This window comes from Staurois parvus, unplaced genomic scaffold (assembly GCF_062004578.1).
Source record: "Staurois parvus isolate SC_StPar_1 unplaced genomic scaffold, SC_StPar_1.0 ptg000105l, whole genome shotgun sequence".
NCBI lineage: Eukaryota > Metazoa > Chordata > Amphibia > Anura > Ranidae > Staurois > Staurois parvus.
In genome coordinates this window covers 5972221-5988673 of record NW_028317901.1, presented here as the reverse complement: position 1 = coordinate 5988673, position 16453 = coordinate 5972221, and the positions used below count along the sequence as shown (strand labels likewise).

The 16453-nt window shown below is 40.0% G+C and overlaps 1 protein-coding gene across 1 annotated transcript in view; it reads right to left on the bottom strand.

The window, feature by feature from the left end:
• USP3 (ubiquitin specific peptidase 3) overlaps positions 1 to 16453 on the bottom strand; it is a 54905-nt gene that overhangs the window by 11223 nt on the left and 27229 nt on the right. The window contains exons 6-13 of the mRNA XM_089671437.1: positions 16050 to 16132; positions 15833 to 15946; positions 15299 to 15412; positions 14184 to 14330; positions 12605 to 12711; positions 9135 to 9215; positions 7786 to 7904; positions 84 to 197 (exon numbers count right to left, since the gene is read on the bottom strand). Of these exons, the coding sequence (XP_089527563.1) occupies positions 84 to 197; positions 7786 to 7904; positions 9135 to 9215; positions 12605 to 12711; positions 14184 to 14330; positions 15299 to 15412; positions 15833 to 15946; positions 16050 to 16132 (879 nt within the window). The remainder of the gene's footprint in view (positions 1 to 83; positions 198 to 7785; positions 7905 to 9134; positions 9216 to 12604; positions 12712 to 14183; positions 14331 to 15298; positions 15413 to 15832; positions 15947 to 16049; positions 16133 to 16453) is intronic.

Genomic DNA, 16453 nt, shown 5'->3' with positions numbered 1-16453 from the left:
TAAAAGTTATATAATAATCCTGATAAGTGAAAGTCTCCCACTAGCCTGTGGCCATGCTGAAGTAAAACATGTACACAATTTACCTCTAATAAGAAGCACTTCATGTCCAATCCTCGCAGAGGAAATTCTACATATGTGTCCACTTTGTTTCTAAGGTATGCTGTCCAATGGAATCTTTTCAAGTGTAAGCATAGCACCTACAGAGAGAGGCAAATGATGTGAATATCATTTCTCTAGATGACAGCAATTGCTGTGAATTTTCCTATTCCCTGTTCACAGGAATAATAAAAAGGTCCTTCGTTTTAAGTTGTCATTCCCCCCTCCTCTTCTATTTATTGCATTTATGCCAGCTGCTGCTCTGAATGATCACCTGTCTACTTTGAAGCAGCTGAAGGGGAAAAGAAACACATGCAACCTAAAAACAAAACACATGCAGCTCGGTCTGATAGCGTACAAACAGTTACATTCATAAAACACACATGCAAGTAAACATAACAGGAATTTTGTGCTCCTTGTAATATCTTTTTCTAGGACACTCATACCGAGTGAAGTATGCCCTCTACATCTGATGATACTCAGAGGTTCTCTTGTCCTTCAGTACCTGGGCTACAGCAGACATGCTGTTAAAGCCAGCAACCAAAAAGCAAGATAGAAAATCAGTCCTCGAGACAGAAGATCCTGATATTCTGGCAAACCCAAGGGGGCATCTTTCAGGAGTTTTACCTGGTTGGCATATTGACACAGCTCCAGATGATCCACATTGGCTCACGATTGATATGATCCAAAAATATTTAGACAATAAAAAGGTGAATAAAGCACCTGGACCGGATGGCATACACCCAGGGGTCCTTAAAGAATTGAGCGCTGTCATTCCAAAGCCATTGTTTCTAATTTTTAGGGACTTTTTAATGACTGGCATAGTACTACTAGATTGGTGTAAGGCCAATGTGGTGCCAATATTTAAAAAGGGGGTCAAAATCTTTTTCCAACTATAGAAGTCAAATTAACAGGTCTATAATTACTTGGTAGATATTGGAGAGTTTAATAAAAGACCACATAGATGAGTTTTTGCTGGAAAAAAATATTTTAGGCAACAGACAGCATGGATTCATGAAAAACAGAAGTTGTCAAACTAATCTGATTTCTTTTTATGAGGAGGTGAGCAAAACCTTGGACAGAGGGGTGGCAGTGGACATGGTATACTTGGATTTTGCAAAAGCGGTTGACAGTTCCCCACACACGGCTAATGTGTAAAGTATAGTCTACAGGCTTGGAAAAATCCGTATGTAAATGGCTAGAAAACTGGATAAAAGATCGTATTCAGAGTAGTGGTTAATGATTCATACTCTGAATGGTCTAGGGTTGTCAGTGGTGTACCCCAAGGTTCAGTGTTGGGACCCTTCATTTTTGATATATTTATAAACGATATAGGGTCTGGGATTCAAAATCCCATTTCAGTCTTTGCAGATGACACCAAGCTGTGCAGAGGAATAACGTCCTTACAGAATGTCTCCAACTTACAAGCCAACCTCAATGCTCTGTTTAATTGGGCAACTATGTGGCAAATGAGGTTTAATGTTGATAAATGTAAGGTTATGCACTTGGGGGCTAAGAATATGCATGCATCATACATACTGGGGGGGGGGTTGGGAGTACAACTGGGGGAATCAATGGTGGAGAAGATCTGGGAGCTCTGGTAGATCACAAGCTTAATAATGGAATGCAATGCCAAGCTGCGGTTTCTAAAGGGAGCAAAATCCTCTCGTATTAAAAGAGGTATAGACTGCCAGAGAGAGGGATATCATATTATCCCTGTACAAATCATTAGTAATTCCTCATCTGGAATATGCAGTTCAGTTTTGGGCACCAATTCACAAAAAGAACATTGTGGAACTGGAGAAAGTACAGAGAAAGGCAACCAAACTGATAAGAGGCATGGAGGAGCTCAGCTATGAGGAAAGATTAGAGGAACTGAATTTATTTTCTCTTGAGAAGAGGAGATTAACCATTAGCCGCCCGGCCAATGGCCGTTTGGCGGCTTGAAAAGCGCTGCAGCTTTCCGGGTGCACGCCATTTGGCGTGCTCCCGCACATGCGCGGTTTGCGCGGTTGCAGAGCGACGCAGCAGTGCAATCTGTCACCGCCCGTGCACCTCGGACACGGCCGATGACAGATCCGAGTACCGGCTCCCGTTGCCGGTACCATGTGACCTGCTGTGACCAATCACAGCAGGTCACATGACAGTTGTATACAATGGATGGCTTCATTCATGATGCCATCCATTGTATACTAGTGCCTAGCTGTGAATGGTCACAGCTAATCGCATGCACATGTCATGTGATTAGCTGTGACCAAATCACAGCTAAGCACAAAAAAAAAAAAGAAAAAAAAAAAGCTGAATGAATCGATTTCATTCAGGTAAATGCTTGCTTATAGCAAAGTAATTCTTTGCTATAAGCAAATTGTGTAAAAAAAAAAAAAAAAAAAAAAAAATACTGATCACTTCCCCAAAGTAGTACAGTGTTACTATGGTAACATTGTACTATTTTGGTCATAGCAAAATATGAAAAAAAAATCTTAAAAAAAATAAAAAAAAGTAATAAAAAATTAAATAATAAAAAAATAAAAATAATAAAAAAAAAATATATATTTTTTTTTTTCATACTGTCACCAGTCAGTGTCGCTGTTCACCGCCATGCCAGTTATATGATGACGCTGTACTGCACTGGTGACAGTATGTAAAAAAAAAAAATAGTGAAAATAATTTTTTTAATTTTTTCATTTTCCGAAAAATTATGACAAAAAAAATACAACTTCAAAAAACTCGCCATGCCTCTTATGAAGTACGCCGGACTGTCTACTCTGCAAAAAGGGGTCATTTGGGGGATATCTGTACTGTTCTGACATTCTTGGACCTCAAGATATTAGATTGGCTGTCAGTACTTCAGGATTGATCAATATTCAGATCTATACCATAGTTTGTGAACTCTATAACTTTCCTACAAACTAAAAAATACATCCTAATTTGGGTTATTTTCACCAAAGACATGTAGCAGAATACATCTCGGCCTAAATTTATGAAGAACAATTATTTAATTGTAAACTTTTATAACAGAAACAAAGAAAAATGTGTTTTTTTTTTCAAACTTTTTGTTTTTTTTTGTTAATTTAGCAAAAAATAAAAACCCCAGCGGTGATTAAATACCATCAAAAGAAAGCTCTAGTTGTGTGAAGAAAATGATCAAATTTTAGTTTGGGTACAATGTTGTATGACCGCGCAATTGTCATTCAAAGTGTGAGAGCACTGAAACCTGAAAACTGGCCTGGGCAGGAAGGTGTAAAATTGCCCGGTATTGAAACGGTTAAGGGGGGATATGATCAACATGTATAAATACATCAGTGGTTCATATAGTGAACTCGGTGTACAGCTATTCACCCTGAGGTCATCACAGAGGACAAGGGGGCACTCTTTATGTCTGGAGGAAAAGAAATGTAATCTCCAAACATGGAAAGGTTTCTTCACAGTGAGAGCTGTGAAAATGTGGAATAGACTCCCTCAAGAGTTGGTTCTGGCCAGCTCAGTGGATTGCTTTAAAAAAAGACCTGGATTCTTCCTTGGATACACAGAATATAACTGGATGCTAACATTTATAGGTAAGGTTGATCCAGGGAATATCCGATTGCCTCTCGGGGGATCAGGAAGGAATTTTTTCCCATGCAGGAGCAAATTGGATCATACTTTGCTGGGTTTTTGTTGGCTTCCTCTGGATCAACTGTGGGTATAGGATTATAATATTTTTTTTTTTTTTTTAATGGTTGAACTGGATGGACTTTTGTATTTTTTCAGCCAGACTAACTATGTAACTAAGCAATTGCCTGGGCCAGTACAGAGCAATGAGGAGCACCAGAATAACCTCCATCTTGATCCTGCGAATCAGATGAGGAAGAAGTCTTAAGGGAGGTAATGCATACATAAGCTTATATTGATCCAACAGAGCATCCATCGCTTCCACTAAAGGATCCCTGTACCTAGAGACAAAACTTAGTTTTTGGAAACTGGGACATACACACCTGGTATCCACCACTTGAGATATAGGTCCTGGAATACTTCTGGATGATAGCACCAATCCCCCAGATCCATACACTGACAGCACAGGAAATCTCCCTGCCAATTGTCTGTTTTTCGAAGGCTGGAACATGAACTCTGCCCAGGACAGGATCCATTCTACCTCTTTTCGGTGAACAATTCAGGTGCCTCCCTGATAATTGACAAACACCATCACCAGATTAAATGTCCCACTAGCAGGATGGTTCAATGAGTAAAGACAGCCAAATCTGCCAAAAGCTCCAGGACAGATTTCGGAGACACAAAACCAGGGACAACCTGGTCCTCAGTGGCAAGCTAATTGGTGTATCTAGAGACCAGATGTAACTATTCCCCAACGACAGAATGTTGTGGTGCAAAAGGCTAGAGTGAAACAGGGCAAATGCCTTGAAGCAGGGTGCTATTAGGACCATGCAAAAGCAGTGACACAGCTCCTAAACTGAAGAGTTCAGACATGAGACCGGAGCGCCTAACGTTTCTCCTGTGGAAGGATTTCTTTGCCTGAGCTGTGTTCAGGACCAGGCAGAGATACTCCAAACAATGGAGCTGGTTCCAATGAAAATTTCTGGACGGTTTAGGACTGATCCGAACCTCTGTAATGTCTGGCCATTTAGACATGCTATTCAACAGAGCCTGCACAAACTGTTCCCTCAGCAGAAGGTCATCTAAGTATGGCACCATGGGAATGCCATTAGAAAGCAGCAGGGCTAGTACTGGGGTTAGCACCTGGGTGGATACCCAAAGTGCAGATGAGAGGCTAACGGATAGGGCCATGAACAAGTAGTGCAAATGCCCTACAGTAAATCATTGGAATCTGTGATAAATATGGGGCCATGCAAATAACCACCTTTGATGTCCACAGAAGCCAGAAAGTCTCCACAGGAAGGGAGGGGATGACAGATCTGATGGATTCCATTTGGAATTTGTGGACCCAAATGAGGATATTTAGTTTTCAAATCCAGAATGGGGTGAAAACCCCTTTTGGGCATGGGAATGATGAACAGATTGGAGTAAAACCCTGGAACTGTTCTGCCACAAGAACTAGGTCAACGAAGACCTAAGAGGGTTTAATGATGATCTGCTAATCTGTTCAGTGGTGCAAGAAGGCTGCAGGTGAGAAAGCAAGAATTTGGCATTGATTGGTATTCCATTTCGGAGCCCTAGGATAGCACCTTTCTTCACCCAAGCATTAGAGATGCAATTTGTCCAAGGTGTCCACAAACATTTACAAACGTCCACCCACTTTAAAGAAGGGTGGTGCACCTACATGCAGAGGATGCCTTGTCTGAGGATTTAGCGGACTAAGTGACACACCTTGTGGGTAGACAAGCTATTTGATCTCTATGATAAGGTGGATTGGGTGGAGAAACTAAAAGGGCTGTTTTCTAACATTCAGAAAAGGAAAATACTTTCCAGTCTGTGCCTTAAGCTTCTTATGTTGGACGACTGATACTCTCACCACCAAGTAGCATCCTTGATGATATTGTCAAGAACCTGCCAGAAAAGATGCTGCCCCTTGAAGGCCATGCAGCTTAATTACTTTTATAGACAAGAATTCAGTAGATCACTACTTCAACCAAAGGGTCCTGCGCATGTGTACCGACATGAGACACATGCCTGAGACAAGACAGGAGGCATCCATCAGACAAATTACAGCTGAGGTTTAACACTACAGCCATCTGCTACACATGTTCAATAAACAAAGGATAAACCGCAGCAAAGGTTAATTCTTTTTTAAAGGGATCCTGACCAGTCAGAAATGGTTTGATAAACTAAGGTCACTGCCAGGATCAGATAAAGGGCAGAACCCTCCACCAAGAAAAGAAAGGGCTTTCGACCACTTATAGGTTGGGTGCTTAAGAACAGATGTGTCCTTAACTGGAACAGTAAGTGCTTTGTTAAGACCAGACACTGCCACATCCGCAGAGGGAATAGACCATTTCTGTATAAAATCTGTACAGAAATAGCACTGGCAGAAGCAAGAGGCTGATCCTCTTGTTTTAAAGTGGTGCACTATGCATCAATAGTAGACAAAAAGGTCTCCATAAGTTTTGGAGTAATAGCAGTAGAATGTGATTGCTTAGGGGTAAGCTCATCAGTCAAGGACTGTAGTGGCAGAATATCTGCGGCCAATGGCTAAGACACCACTAAGGCCGCGGGCAAATCAGATATAGAATATGCTGGAGATGGCACTGGAGCTCGCTTGTGGTCTCTGTGACCAATGTCAGCAAAAAACTGAGGCATGCTGGTGGTAGGAGGGGTTATCCTAGGCTGACAGTCTGTTTCCCTGTGTAGTTAGCAGTATAATCGAAAAGGTTTAAACATTTCTATGTCCCTCAGTGAACAGGAAAGTGGCTGGATCTATTCAGTTCCATGTATTACCAAACAGAATATATTCTACATGTTGGAAACCAAATGCACAAGGTAAATGTCACAAAAATGGAGGTCTGTATGATGGATAAAATATGTTTCTACACAGTAAACTTTATTATTATTATTATTATTATTATTATTGAGACAGATTCACAAAAAACTGTGCTGTGCATTTGTCCTTATATTTGTCATAGCACAGAAGTATATATTATACATGTTACAGAATCAAGAATTTCAGTAACACTTCCCCATTTTACTAATTTTAAACAAAATTTGTTTGTTGCTAGTGTTGGCTATGACACTGTTCCTAGTGAGTGGATTATGATGAGTATTTATAAAAAAAGGTGTCGTACGATATCACACGATCGTTCTTTTCTGAGCCTGTGTATGACGCTCTTGAAATTCGGTCTGGAAGTTTTCGCTGCTGAGTTTATAGATCTGCAAAGTATTGCTCCCAGAGAGGATAAATAAGTGTCTGTATATCGGAGTCTCGCTGATTTGCAATATACTAGATCAACAAGCTGAGAGAGGAATAATTTGAAAAGCTGGTCACCGCTGAGTCTACCTGCAGAGTATTGCTCCCAGAGCAAACAAGTGCAATTGCTGGTTTATAATTTAACTGGCAATTTGCTCTGGTGAGTTTATTCATTTCTGTTGGTGGTGGATTTGCACAAATCTGTTCTTATGGTGATGGACATTTTTCACGGTTGATGGAAAGAGGAAAAATTCTTAGAGACATTTTGTTGGTCATTTATTTTTTCACTGTTTTATCAGTTTGATTTGGACATTTAATTTAATAGCGCTACCTTTTTTTGTTTTATAATTATAAAGTAGTAGCTGGAGTTCAGCTAAAATTTGTTAAGGTTTTTAAATTTGCTAGTACATCTAAACACTCGCCCTCCCCCCCAGACTGACAATACTGCTGTCCAAATGTGCCCCCTGTGCTCCTTTATCTAGAGTGGGAGCACTCTAATACAGAAGGCGTGTTACTGGCCTGATCTCCAGGTGAAAACAGAGGGGAAAAAAAAAAAGAAAACTAATGCAGCCACATGTAACAATTGGTAAGCTGCAATAGATTACATATTTGGTTTTGGGTTTAATACCGCTTCAAAAGAATACCAAAAAACGGCTTCTTGTCTGGAGCTTGTAGAAACTGAAAACTATTATTTTTCAGGGGGCGACTTAGAGGTTACACCAAATTTTAGCTTTGGTTTATATTACTTTACCTTTCACTGTCTAAATTCAAAATCATTTGAACAACACAGAGAAGGGCAACAAATAACAAGGACTCTACTGCTTGAAACAAACCTTTGGTAGTTTCTGGATCCAAAATTTTTTGGTGGATTTCTGTTTCTTTTTGCATTTCAGGCACATGTAGAGCTCTGTCTCGTCTAGCTCCTCCAGGTCTGTGAAACTGCGCAGGCAGTCTGTAATTAAAAGACAAGTTCATCCAGCTTCATAGCCACCTGTTCACCTAATGCCAACTTACTAAAAACACTTCTACAAGACAGAAAGGGACCCCACTTTTATTCACGCGCTGCCCCAAATGGGAGACACTGCATCACTCTAAAACATTCCACAATTCAGTTCTGGAGCCAATGAGGAAATTAGTTTTTTAATTTGTCCCTTGCAGAGTATGATGAAGGCATTCTGTAATTTTCAGTTAAGAAAAATCACAGGACAAAACAGTACCTTAATACAAGAGGTTAACCCAGGTGTTTTCCGACAACACATCAAGGTATTTATTCTTTTAAACAGCATTAAAACAGTCCTATACTACCTCTATCAATCATATATTTTGTCTAGTCTTTTGCTGTACTTTCGCTTACCAATAGAAAGCCGTTGAGAAAAAAAAAACCCCAAATATATATATATTAATAATGATAATGACTATTATTAATAATAATAATGAACTCCCTACTAATTAAAAACACAATATAAAGTAAGAAGCATGGAGTGGAATCCTGCGAGAGGGAGCCATTTATCAATTGCCACATTTCCATAGGTTTTAAGAACAACTCAAAATTCATGTTAGCAACAATTGAAAACCTGCTTGGTTACATGAACTGCAATTGAAAACTGCCAAGAATGGACAAGTTCATCATTAAAAGTCATATTCAACACTCAGTTTTTAAGCACTTTCATGAGTTGATTTATTCACTTACTGAGTATGCAGCTTCTTATCTTTTAATCCTTGCCTGTGTTCCTGTTGAAGCTGGTGCCATGATTGCTACCCTAGGTTTTCTTTTCCAGGGTGGCTCCTTTCTCTTGCAGCATCCTACTGAGCCTCCCTTGTATGCAGGGACTAGAGCTGTGTCTCCCTACACTGCGTGCATCACTAGAAACACACAGTCCTGTAGATATGCATTGCAGGGCACTTCCCTGCTCCTCCCTCCTCCTTCCCTCTATTTCAGGAGCTAACAATCTGACTAGAGATGCCACTGTCCACTATAAATGCTTACCTGTAAAAGATAGGAAGTTCAGGGAAGTAGCACAAAGATCAGGAACCAGCAGCAGCAGTTGTAAACTGCAAGTGCTGGGGTAAGAACTTTACAAAAGGTTGTGTTGAACCAAAAATCCACAAGGGGTATAAAAACTACTTTAAGCTTTAGTCTGTATAACATTCACACACGGAATCGAAATGTTTACAGTCATACCTCTGAGCGTGCAGGTTGGTCCATTTTCTTGGTTCTTACTACGTTTATTGCGGAATTGACTGGGAATATCTAAAGAGAGATCTGTAGAAAAGAAAAATCAAGATCAGGATAAAGCACCTCCCTTCCCAAAATTCTATTCCAAAATTTTTCAGGTGTTTACCAGATAGTAATACTTTCATTCTGATGATTAATTTGTAGATAAAATGTTATTAAACGAAAGATTTTCGTTGGGTGAGCAAGTGAATTATCATTAATCACATTACTGCATAAGGAGTGGTCCAACTAACTTCAGATAGAATAAACAGCATTGACTGTCTCCAAGGATTCATTATGACAACAGGGCACATATATTTGATCTAAAAAAATGCATAGTGCAGTAATATTACATATATGATACACCCAATCTTTATCTTTTACACAAATGTTTTACTGTAAATTATTTGCCTAGACTTCCAATAAATCAAACTTAACCCCTTGATGTCGACATCACACAAATATGTGGCCTCACGGAACTGGGCTTTTTTTTTTGTGGGGCTGCATATTTGACTACCTGTCTTTGTGCTGGGAGCGCGCGCCGTACTGCACGCTCCCAGCACAAAGACCGCAGTGTCACTGAGAGCCCGGGTCCCGTTCTAACGATCAGGACCCAGGACTCCCGATTCTGGGTCACATGATCACTGTGATAGCCTCTGATTGGCTATCACAGTGATCAGTCACTGTGCAGCCCAGCACCCTTGTTTTTTTCCTCTCTCTATCAATGGAGAAGAGAGATACATTGTATCTCTTTAACTCCTGGCATAGAGAGAAAAAAAAATGTTTGTATAAAAAAAAAGAAAAAAAAAAAAAAAAGATAAATATTAAAAAATGAAGAAAAAAATACCTAGATCAAGGTTTGATCTAGTTCAGTGCTAGGGTGTTTGGGTCAAGGTCAAAAGGGCAGGGTCAAAGGTCAGGATTTAAAAAAATGGCGTCAGTGTGTTTTAGGTAAAAAAAAAAAAAAAAAAAAAAAAAAAGACAACAAAATGTACACTATTGTTTCTGGGCTGTACTACGGGTACAAACAACAAATAACATACACATATATGGTATCGCTGTGATCGTCAAGAACTGGATAATTTATTTTGGATTGTTCTTTGGTGGTAGGTTATGTTGTCACAAACGCGTAAATCCGAGATGTACGCGGTTCAACCATTTTGGTTTCAGACTCCATCTTGCTAAGGGTATCCATTTCTCTCCTACCCCTCCCTTCCTGAGAGGCACAGTGACAGATGTGTGTGTGTGTTAAAAGTGTCACAGGCCAGATCCCAGCAGGGAGCCACGTGGTGCCGCACTGCCTGGAGAACCTGTGTAGTTTCACAAAATCGTTAAACAGATAAGGAGCCTTCACAGAAGTTGAAAGAAATGCGGACCTGATGAACCTAGCGCAGCATAGGTGACAGAATTAGATGAACACTTCTCAAATCAATTTTTTCCCTATGTCTCATATCTTGGAATATGGAAGACTTACACAAAAACCGGGCACATCGCCAGATGGCCAATGCGCAGACGAACATTTTGATTGGTCACTCGTCCACCTCAGATCATCAGGGGAGCCAAAACATAGAACTCGTACACCATGTAACGTACAATTTCATAATTCATATCTACATGATCCTTAGACTTATCTGCATAATAAAATACCCGCAGAGATTGTCACTTGTGCAGCTGGGAAGTTATAGGCCAGAATATGAATTAGGAAAGATGCTGGTTCTAATTTTGGGCTCCACCTGCCAATCCCTCCCTAAACAAACAGAGTATTGGTCAGGTACTCAGAGCCACCCCCTGCTGGGGGACTTTAAAAACCAGGCTAGCAGGCCTAAAAAGTTAAGTTAAAGTCTTCTCCCATTCTTAACATCAATATACCACCTGGGGAGACCTTTCGCTCTGAAACATGATCTGCTTCCGTTCAAGGCTTAAATGCAAGCAACTTAACCCTTTAACTTCTCCCTGTTATCTCTTTGCGGTGCTGTTATATATATCTATATATCTCTCTCTCGATCTATCTTAGTTACATCTTTTCTGTAAATATTTATTGCACCTGTGTGACCCTTTTAGTAATAAATCTTTCCTTCTGAAAGTGTTGAACTGTTTCTATAAGCTCTCAATTGCAATTTACGAATCCCTGCCTTTTAAGAGAACGCTACGGTTTGTTTTAACCTCTGTATAACCGGCCTACGGACCATTTTATACAGACAATTATTTCAATCATTATAGTGTATTAGCTGAACCCCGAGTTTCCTCTTTGATAAAAAGGAGGTGGTGGCAGTGTGAAAGGGTTAGTTGCGTAATCAACCTGACCCAGTAACAATCACTCAGGCTGACAGCACATCGATCGGTTGTCTATTAGCTGGAAAATCACTGTGCAGGGTGCAGCTGGGTGTGGCATTGTTACGTACGTCACATTGCGGTTTTAGATCGGCCAGTCCTTCGGTTACGAGTTTGGTGAGAAGGTCTGGGGTCTGACGCCGTGATCGTGACGTATTGGACGTCGCGGTCGTGCGATCGTGCGACCCGTGACATATGGTAGTAACAAGAAACACACAGCTAAATAAAAAAAATGTTTTTTTTTTTACTATTTTGGGCCAGTTTTCCTTTGATGAAAAAAAAAAAAAATCAGGGAGATATCCATTACCATTTACCACCAAATGAAAGCCCAATTTGTCCTGAAAAAAAACGCGCTATAATCCACCTGGATGTACAAAGTAGTTGTGATGATATGTACGGTTTTACTAACACATGTCAACGGTGCAAAATTGTGCTTAGGCATTTAGATTTGTTTTACCCTTAGGCGTGAAGGGGTTAATGATCATAAATGAAGGTAACAAAGTACTAATGGCATGTAAACTGTGGCACTTACGGCTTATTTGAAACAAGTGCATTTCTGATAATTGCAAAGTCCTACGAATGCATCAGCAGCCCTTTTTGTGCACTCATGTGTTTGAACACAGCTAAGAAAAGTACCAGCTTTGATGTACTAGTATCGAGTGCTGGATTTTTAAACACACATTCATCACTATGTACAGTACATACTTTGAGTGCTAATCTTTAGACATCCAAAACCGGTATAGAGGTGTTCATGGGTCTTGCAGAGGAGATAGATCAAAACAGCAGCGTTTTTAATGTCAACATTTCGATAAAGCTCATTGAAGCATTGACATGAAAAAACTCTGCTGCATTAATCTATCTCCTCTGCGAAACCCATGAGTGCCTCTATACCCGTTTTGGATTTGTATGGAGTTCTTTGTGGGCGAGCACCTGGGCATTTACCTCAAACAAAGTGTGATGGCTACCCTTGGGACTGTTGAATGCTAATCTTTGTAGCTGCACACAGCTCTTAACATGACAAAAGAGCTCTCAGGATTGCAGCTGCAAGAGCATGAATTAATGGATATGTAAAATTGTACTCGGCACAATATATTAAGGAGACAGACCTAAAAATGGGTCAAACTTTCGGGATTCTGTTCCACAAATTAGGCAGTTTACTTCGTTCTGCAGAACTCCACCAAACACTGAGGTCACCACTGTTGTTGCTCCATTTCTGTAACATAAAACTGGCTTCAATTAACAATAAAGCCAAACACTTTCACACATCTCCAATGAGAAATATTTTAAATCTCTCCATAAATGTGGCAACATTTGAAAAACGACCGTAGATTAGATTAACACTCAAATCCTTTGTTCCATTAAATAAAACAATATACGTAAGACCTTGAGGGTCTGTTCGCAGTGCAGGAAAGGCATGTTCAGTGCACATTTCCCACACTGCTAGTGAACACATTGCCCTTGCAAGATGTGTGCAGATGCCAAATAATTGTTAAATGGCACCTTAAATACATCTCGCAAGCAAAGCGCATTTGCAGCCACCAAAACACATGGTACTACAGTACCATATGGTTTGGTGTGGTGCGATCTAAAAAAGTAGTGCTGCTCTATTCTTTGCACATTCTGGTACATTTGGCAGCCCACTGAAATAAATAGGTTGTCAAAACCAGAACGCGCGGGACCACACGGGAATGCACACATTCCAATGTGAGATGACCATTAAGCAGATCTATCGGTTTTAGTTAGAAGAAGAATGTGCTTGCAACCAGGGGCGGACTGACAACTCATGGGGCCCTGGGCAATAAGAGATCATGGGGCCCCTGTGTCCTTGCTCACACTCAAACCACACCCAAAAAAGCCTATGAAAAGGTACCAGGGGCATCTCATGGGGCTCCCTACTGACCCGGGCCCTCGGGCAGTGCCGAGTGCTCAAATGATCAGTCCACCCCTGCTTGCAACAATATACTAAAAAACTGAGGCAGTTGTACAGGCATCAAAAAAATGCTACTTATTTACATTGTGGGTAATGCAAGAAAGAAAATTTGTTTCATGTGTTCATAATCTGTCCACGGAATTCACCGGAAACAAATTAGCAACTTGGGTAGACTTAACCTTAGGCATTATGTAAAATAAAATTTTAGCTCCGTCTTAAAAAACTAAAAAATGTAAGATTTATGCCATCTAATTATATTACTGCTTCTGACACCCACACACAAAACAGTTGCGGCTGTCCCTAATACAATCATAAAGGAAAGCTTATATTTTAAAGTGAAAGGATCAGTCATTTTTGTAGGTTGCTGAAGGGCTGAAGATTTTTTGTGTATCAAGCCTCAATGACAGCCAAAGCCTTCTCCGACTAAATACAAAATTATTTAACTTTTTTTTCCCCAATATTTTACACATTTAAGCTCCATTCATACTTACGCAACTAGAAATCGGGCGACTTTGGAGCGTGACTTTTGACTCTCTGGCACGAAGTCACATCAAAATAGTGCAGGCACCTTTTCAAAGTCACACCAATCTGAACGGGTGCCATTGAAAACAGTAAGCTGTGACTTGCCACGCGACTGTATGTGTCCAGAGTCGCATGACAAGTCGCACAAGAGTGAATGGAGCCCTATCATCTTATCTTTGTTTATAAACCAAGGAAAATAAAGAGTGGGTTTGTTACACTGTTGCATCACTCACATACAACACTTGCTGCTTGAAGGCCGGCTTGTGTTCTCCTGTGATATGACTGAATGACTGGAGCCATTTAGTTCCCCTTGAAGTTCTAGGTGTAAGTGGTCCAATAAATAGCGCATGAACTCATGAGCATCTTGCTGCTGATAACCCCTGCAAACAGCAGTGATCAATGTCATGAGAATGTATGTTAAAAAAAACAAAACCAAAAAAAAAAAACCACAAAACACAGGGACCAAATTTGAAAAGACATAATGCAATAAATGTGTACATCTACATATTTCCTTAAAATCAAAAGTAGCCATTGTGCAAATAAAGCTTATATTGTCTAAATTAAACATCAGCACTAAAACCAATATACACGATTGTTGCAGAGCATTCGCTGGTTGATTTACTGCTCTGCTATTGTATTGGCCATAGCTTCTATTTGGCCAGATAAGGACTCATGTACACAGGATGTTTGGAAAACTCTTCTGAACGATGGAAACTGACTGCTGGAAAACGTAGGTTAAAAACGTCTGTTTAGCCACGTTTGCATACCGCGTTTATGTGCGTTTGCATTTAGAAGCGTTTTTTTAAGATAATCTCAGGAGGTCTTCCATAATGCCCAGAATGCACTGAAAAACAGTAAAAAAAACTATTTCAGACATTTTGAGAGAAATGGAGAGAGCAGAAGCAGAGAGAGCAGTATGTGTTCAGATGACCTGTCTTTTCTGGTTGTATTCACCATCATGAGCATAATGCGGCGCGTTCTACCATTTTTTTCCTTCACGCAAAATCTGGAACGGACTGCACTGGTGTATCGGGTCCATTTGAATACATGGAAAACACTTTTCATGCATTTCTGATGATGAAAAAAAGCTCTGGACAGCATCTGGATATGGAACAGTTAAAAAACGCTTTTAAACGCAAAATCTCTACATATTGTATTAAGGAATCAAACTCATTAAAATGGATCTAAAGGCTATTTACATTAATGTATTATCCACATTAAGGTAAGATACCTTATAATGTCTGGATGAAAAACAGAAATTCAAGCTTTGTTATGTTGTAGTGGAGCAGAAGACTCAAAGGTTCAGCTATTTCAAAAATTTTTATCCCTTTAACAACAAAGTAGTTACCTGAAGTTTGGCATGATTTTCCATACCACATAGAATAAGGAATCTGGACTAAATGCAGTTTGATTTCCCTGCCACAATGCACACAGAGTTTTCCGGAACTCTTCAACCAATGACCTACAAAAACAAACGTGAATATTATCCATCAGAATACACCCTCAGCAGGGATGGAATATGTGAAATTAAATGTGAGACAATAGAAGAGGCTTTTCAAGGTACTACATGCTCTCAATAAAACATATCCACCAGTATCACTGTCAACATAATATTTTGACTAAAAAAAAAAATAAAACCCCAAGAATGACTTCCCAGCACATGGAAGCTAGTGACATTACAACAAGGCAGGGTGGGGGGAATTAAAGGACAAGGCTCAATGCTTTAGTGTTTGCTGGAGCTCAGCACTGAATGTGTCATTCTAACATTTTGTAACACATAGCTCTGGAAATATTGGATATAAAGCAGATTTCTAAAACTTCAATATTAGATAAATGAGATATGTCCATCCACGAGCAGATTGATGTAAAAAGAAAGGCTCACACATTAACTTCTCCCTGACTCCGTGTATGGTACATCCGTCGACCAGCAGTTTTTCCATTGCGAAGTTCCACTGCTGGTAGCTCCTTGAAGTAACAGCAAAATTGTTGAATGTTACTGCAAGATTAAAAAAAATATATATATTACTGGTACATCTACCAAGGTAAATTATGCCCGTGTCAAAAAGAAAGCAGGATATTATTACAACGTACTTGCATACCTTAATGACTGCAGGATTGCATTCATGAAACAGGTATTTCCAAGATTCCGCAGACCAGTAGCACAGAGCATCGTGGTACTTCCCTTGGGAGATAGGCGAAATACAAAAAAGTTGATAAAAAGTATTGTTCACACTATCGAAGTGAAGAAAGTTAGAACTTCTGCTGTGTTTTTATTGCAATCTTAGGCACATTGGGCAAAACTGGACCTTTTTCCATATTTTACCTGTCTTTGTGTTGGGCGCGTGCCACATGTCGCGCTCCCAGCGCATCACTGAGAGCCCTGGGTCCCGTTCTAACACTGATTGGCTATCACATTGATCAGTCACTGTGAAGCCCATCCCCTTGTTTTTCTTTCCTCTTTGAATGGAGGAGAGACATACATTGTATCTCTCTCTCTCTCCTT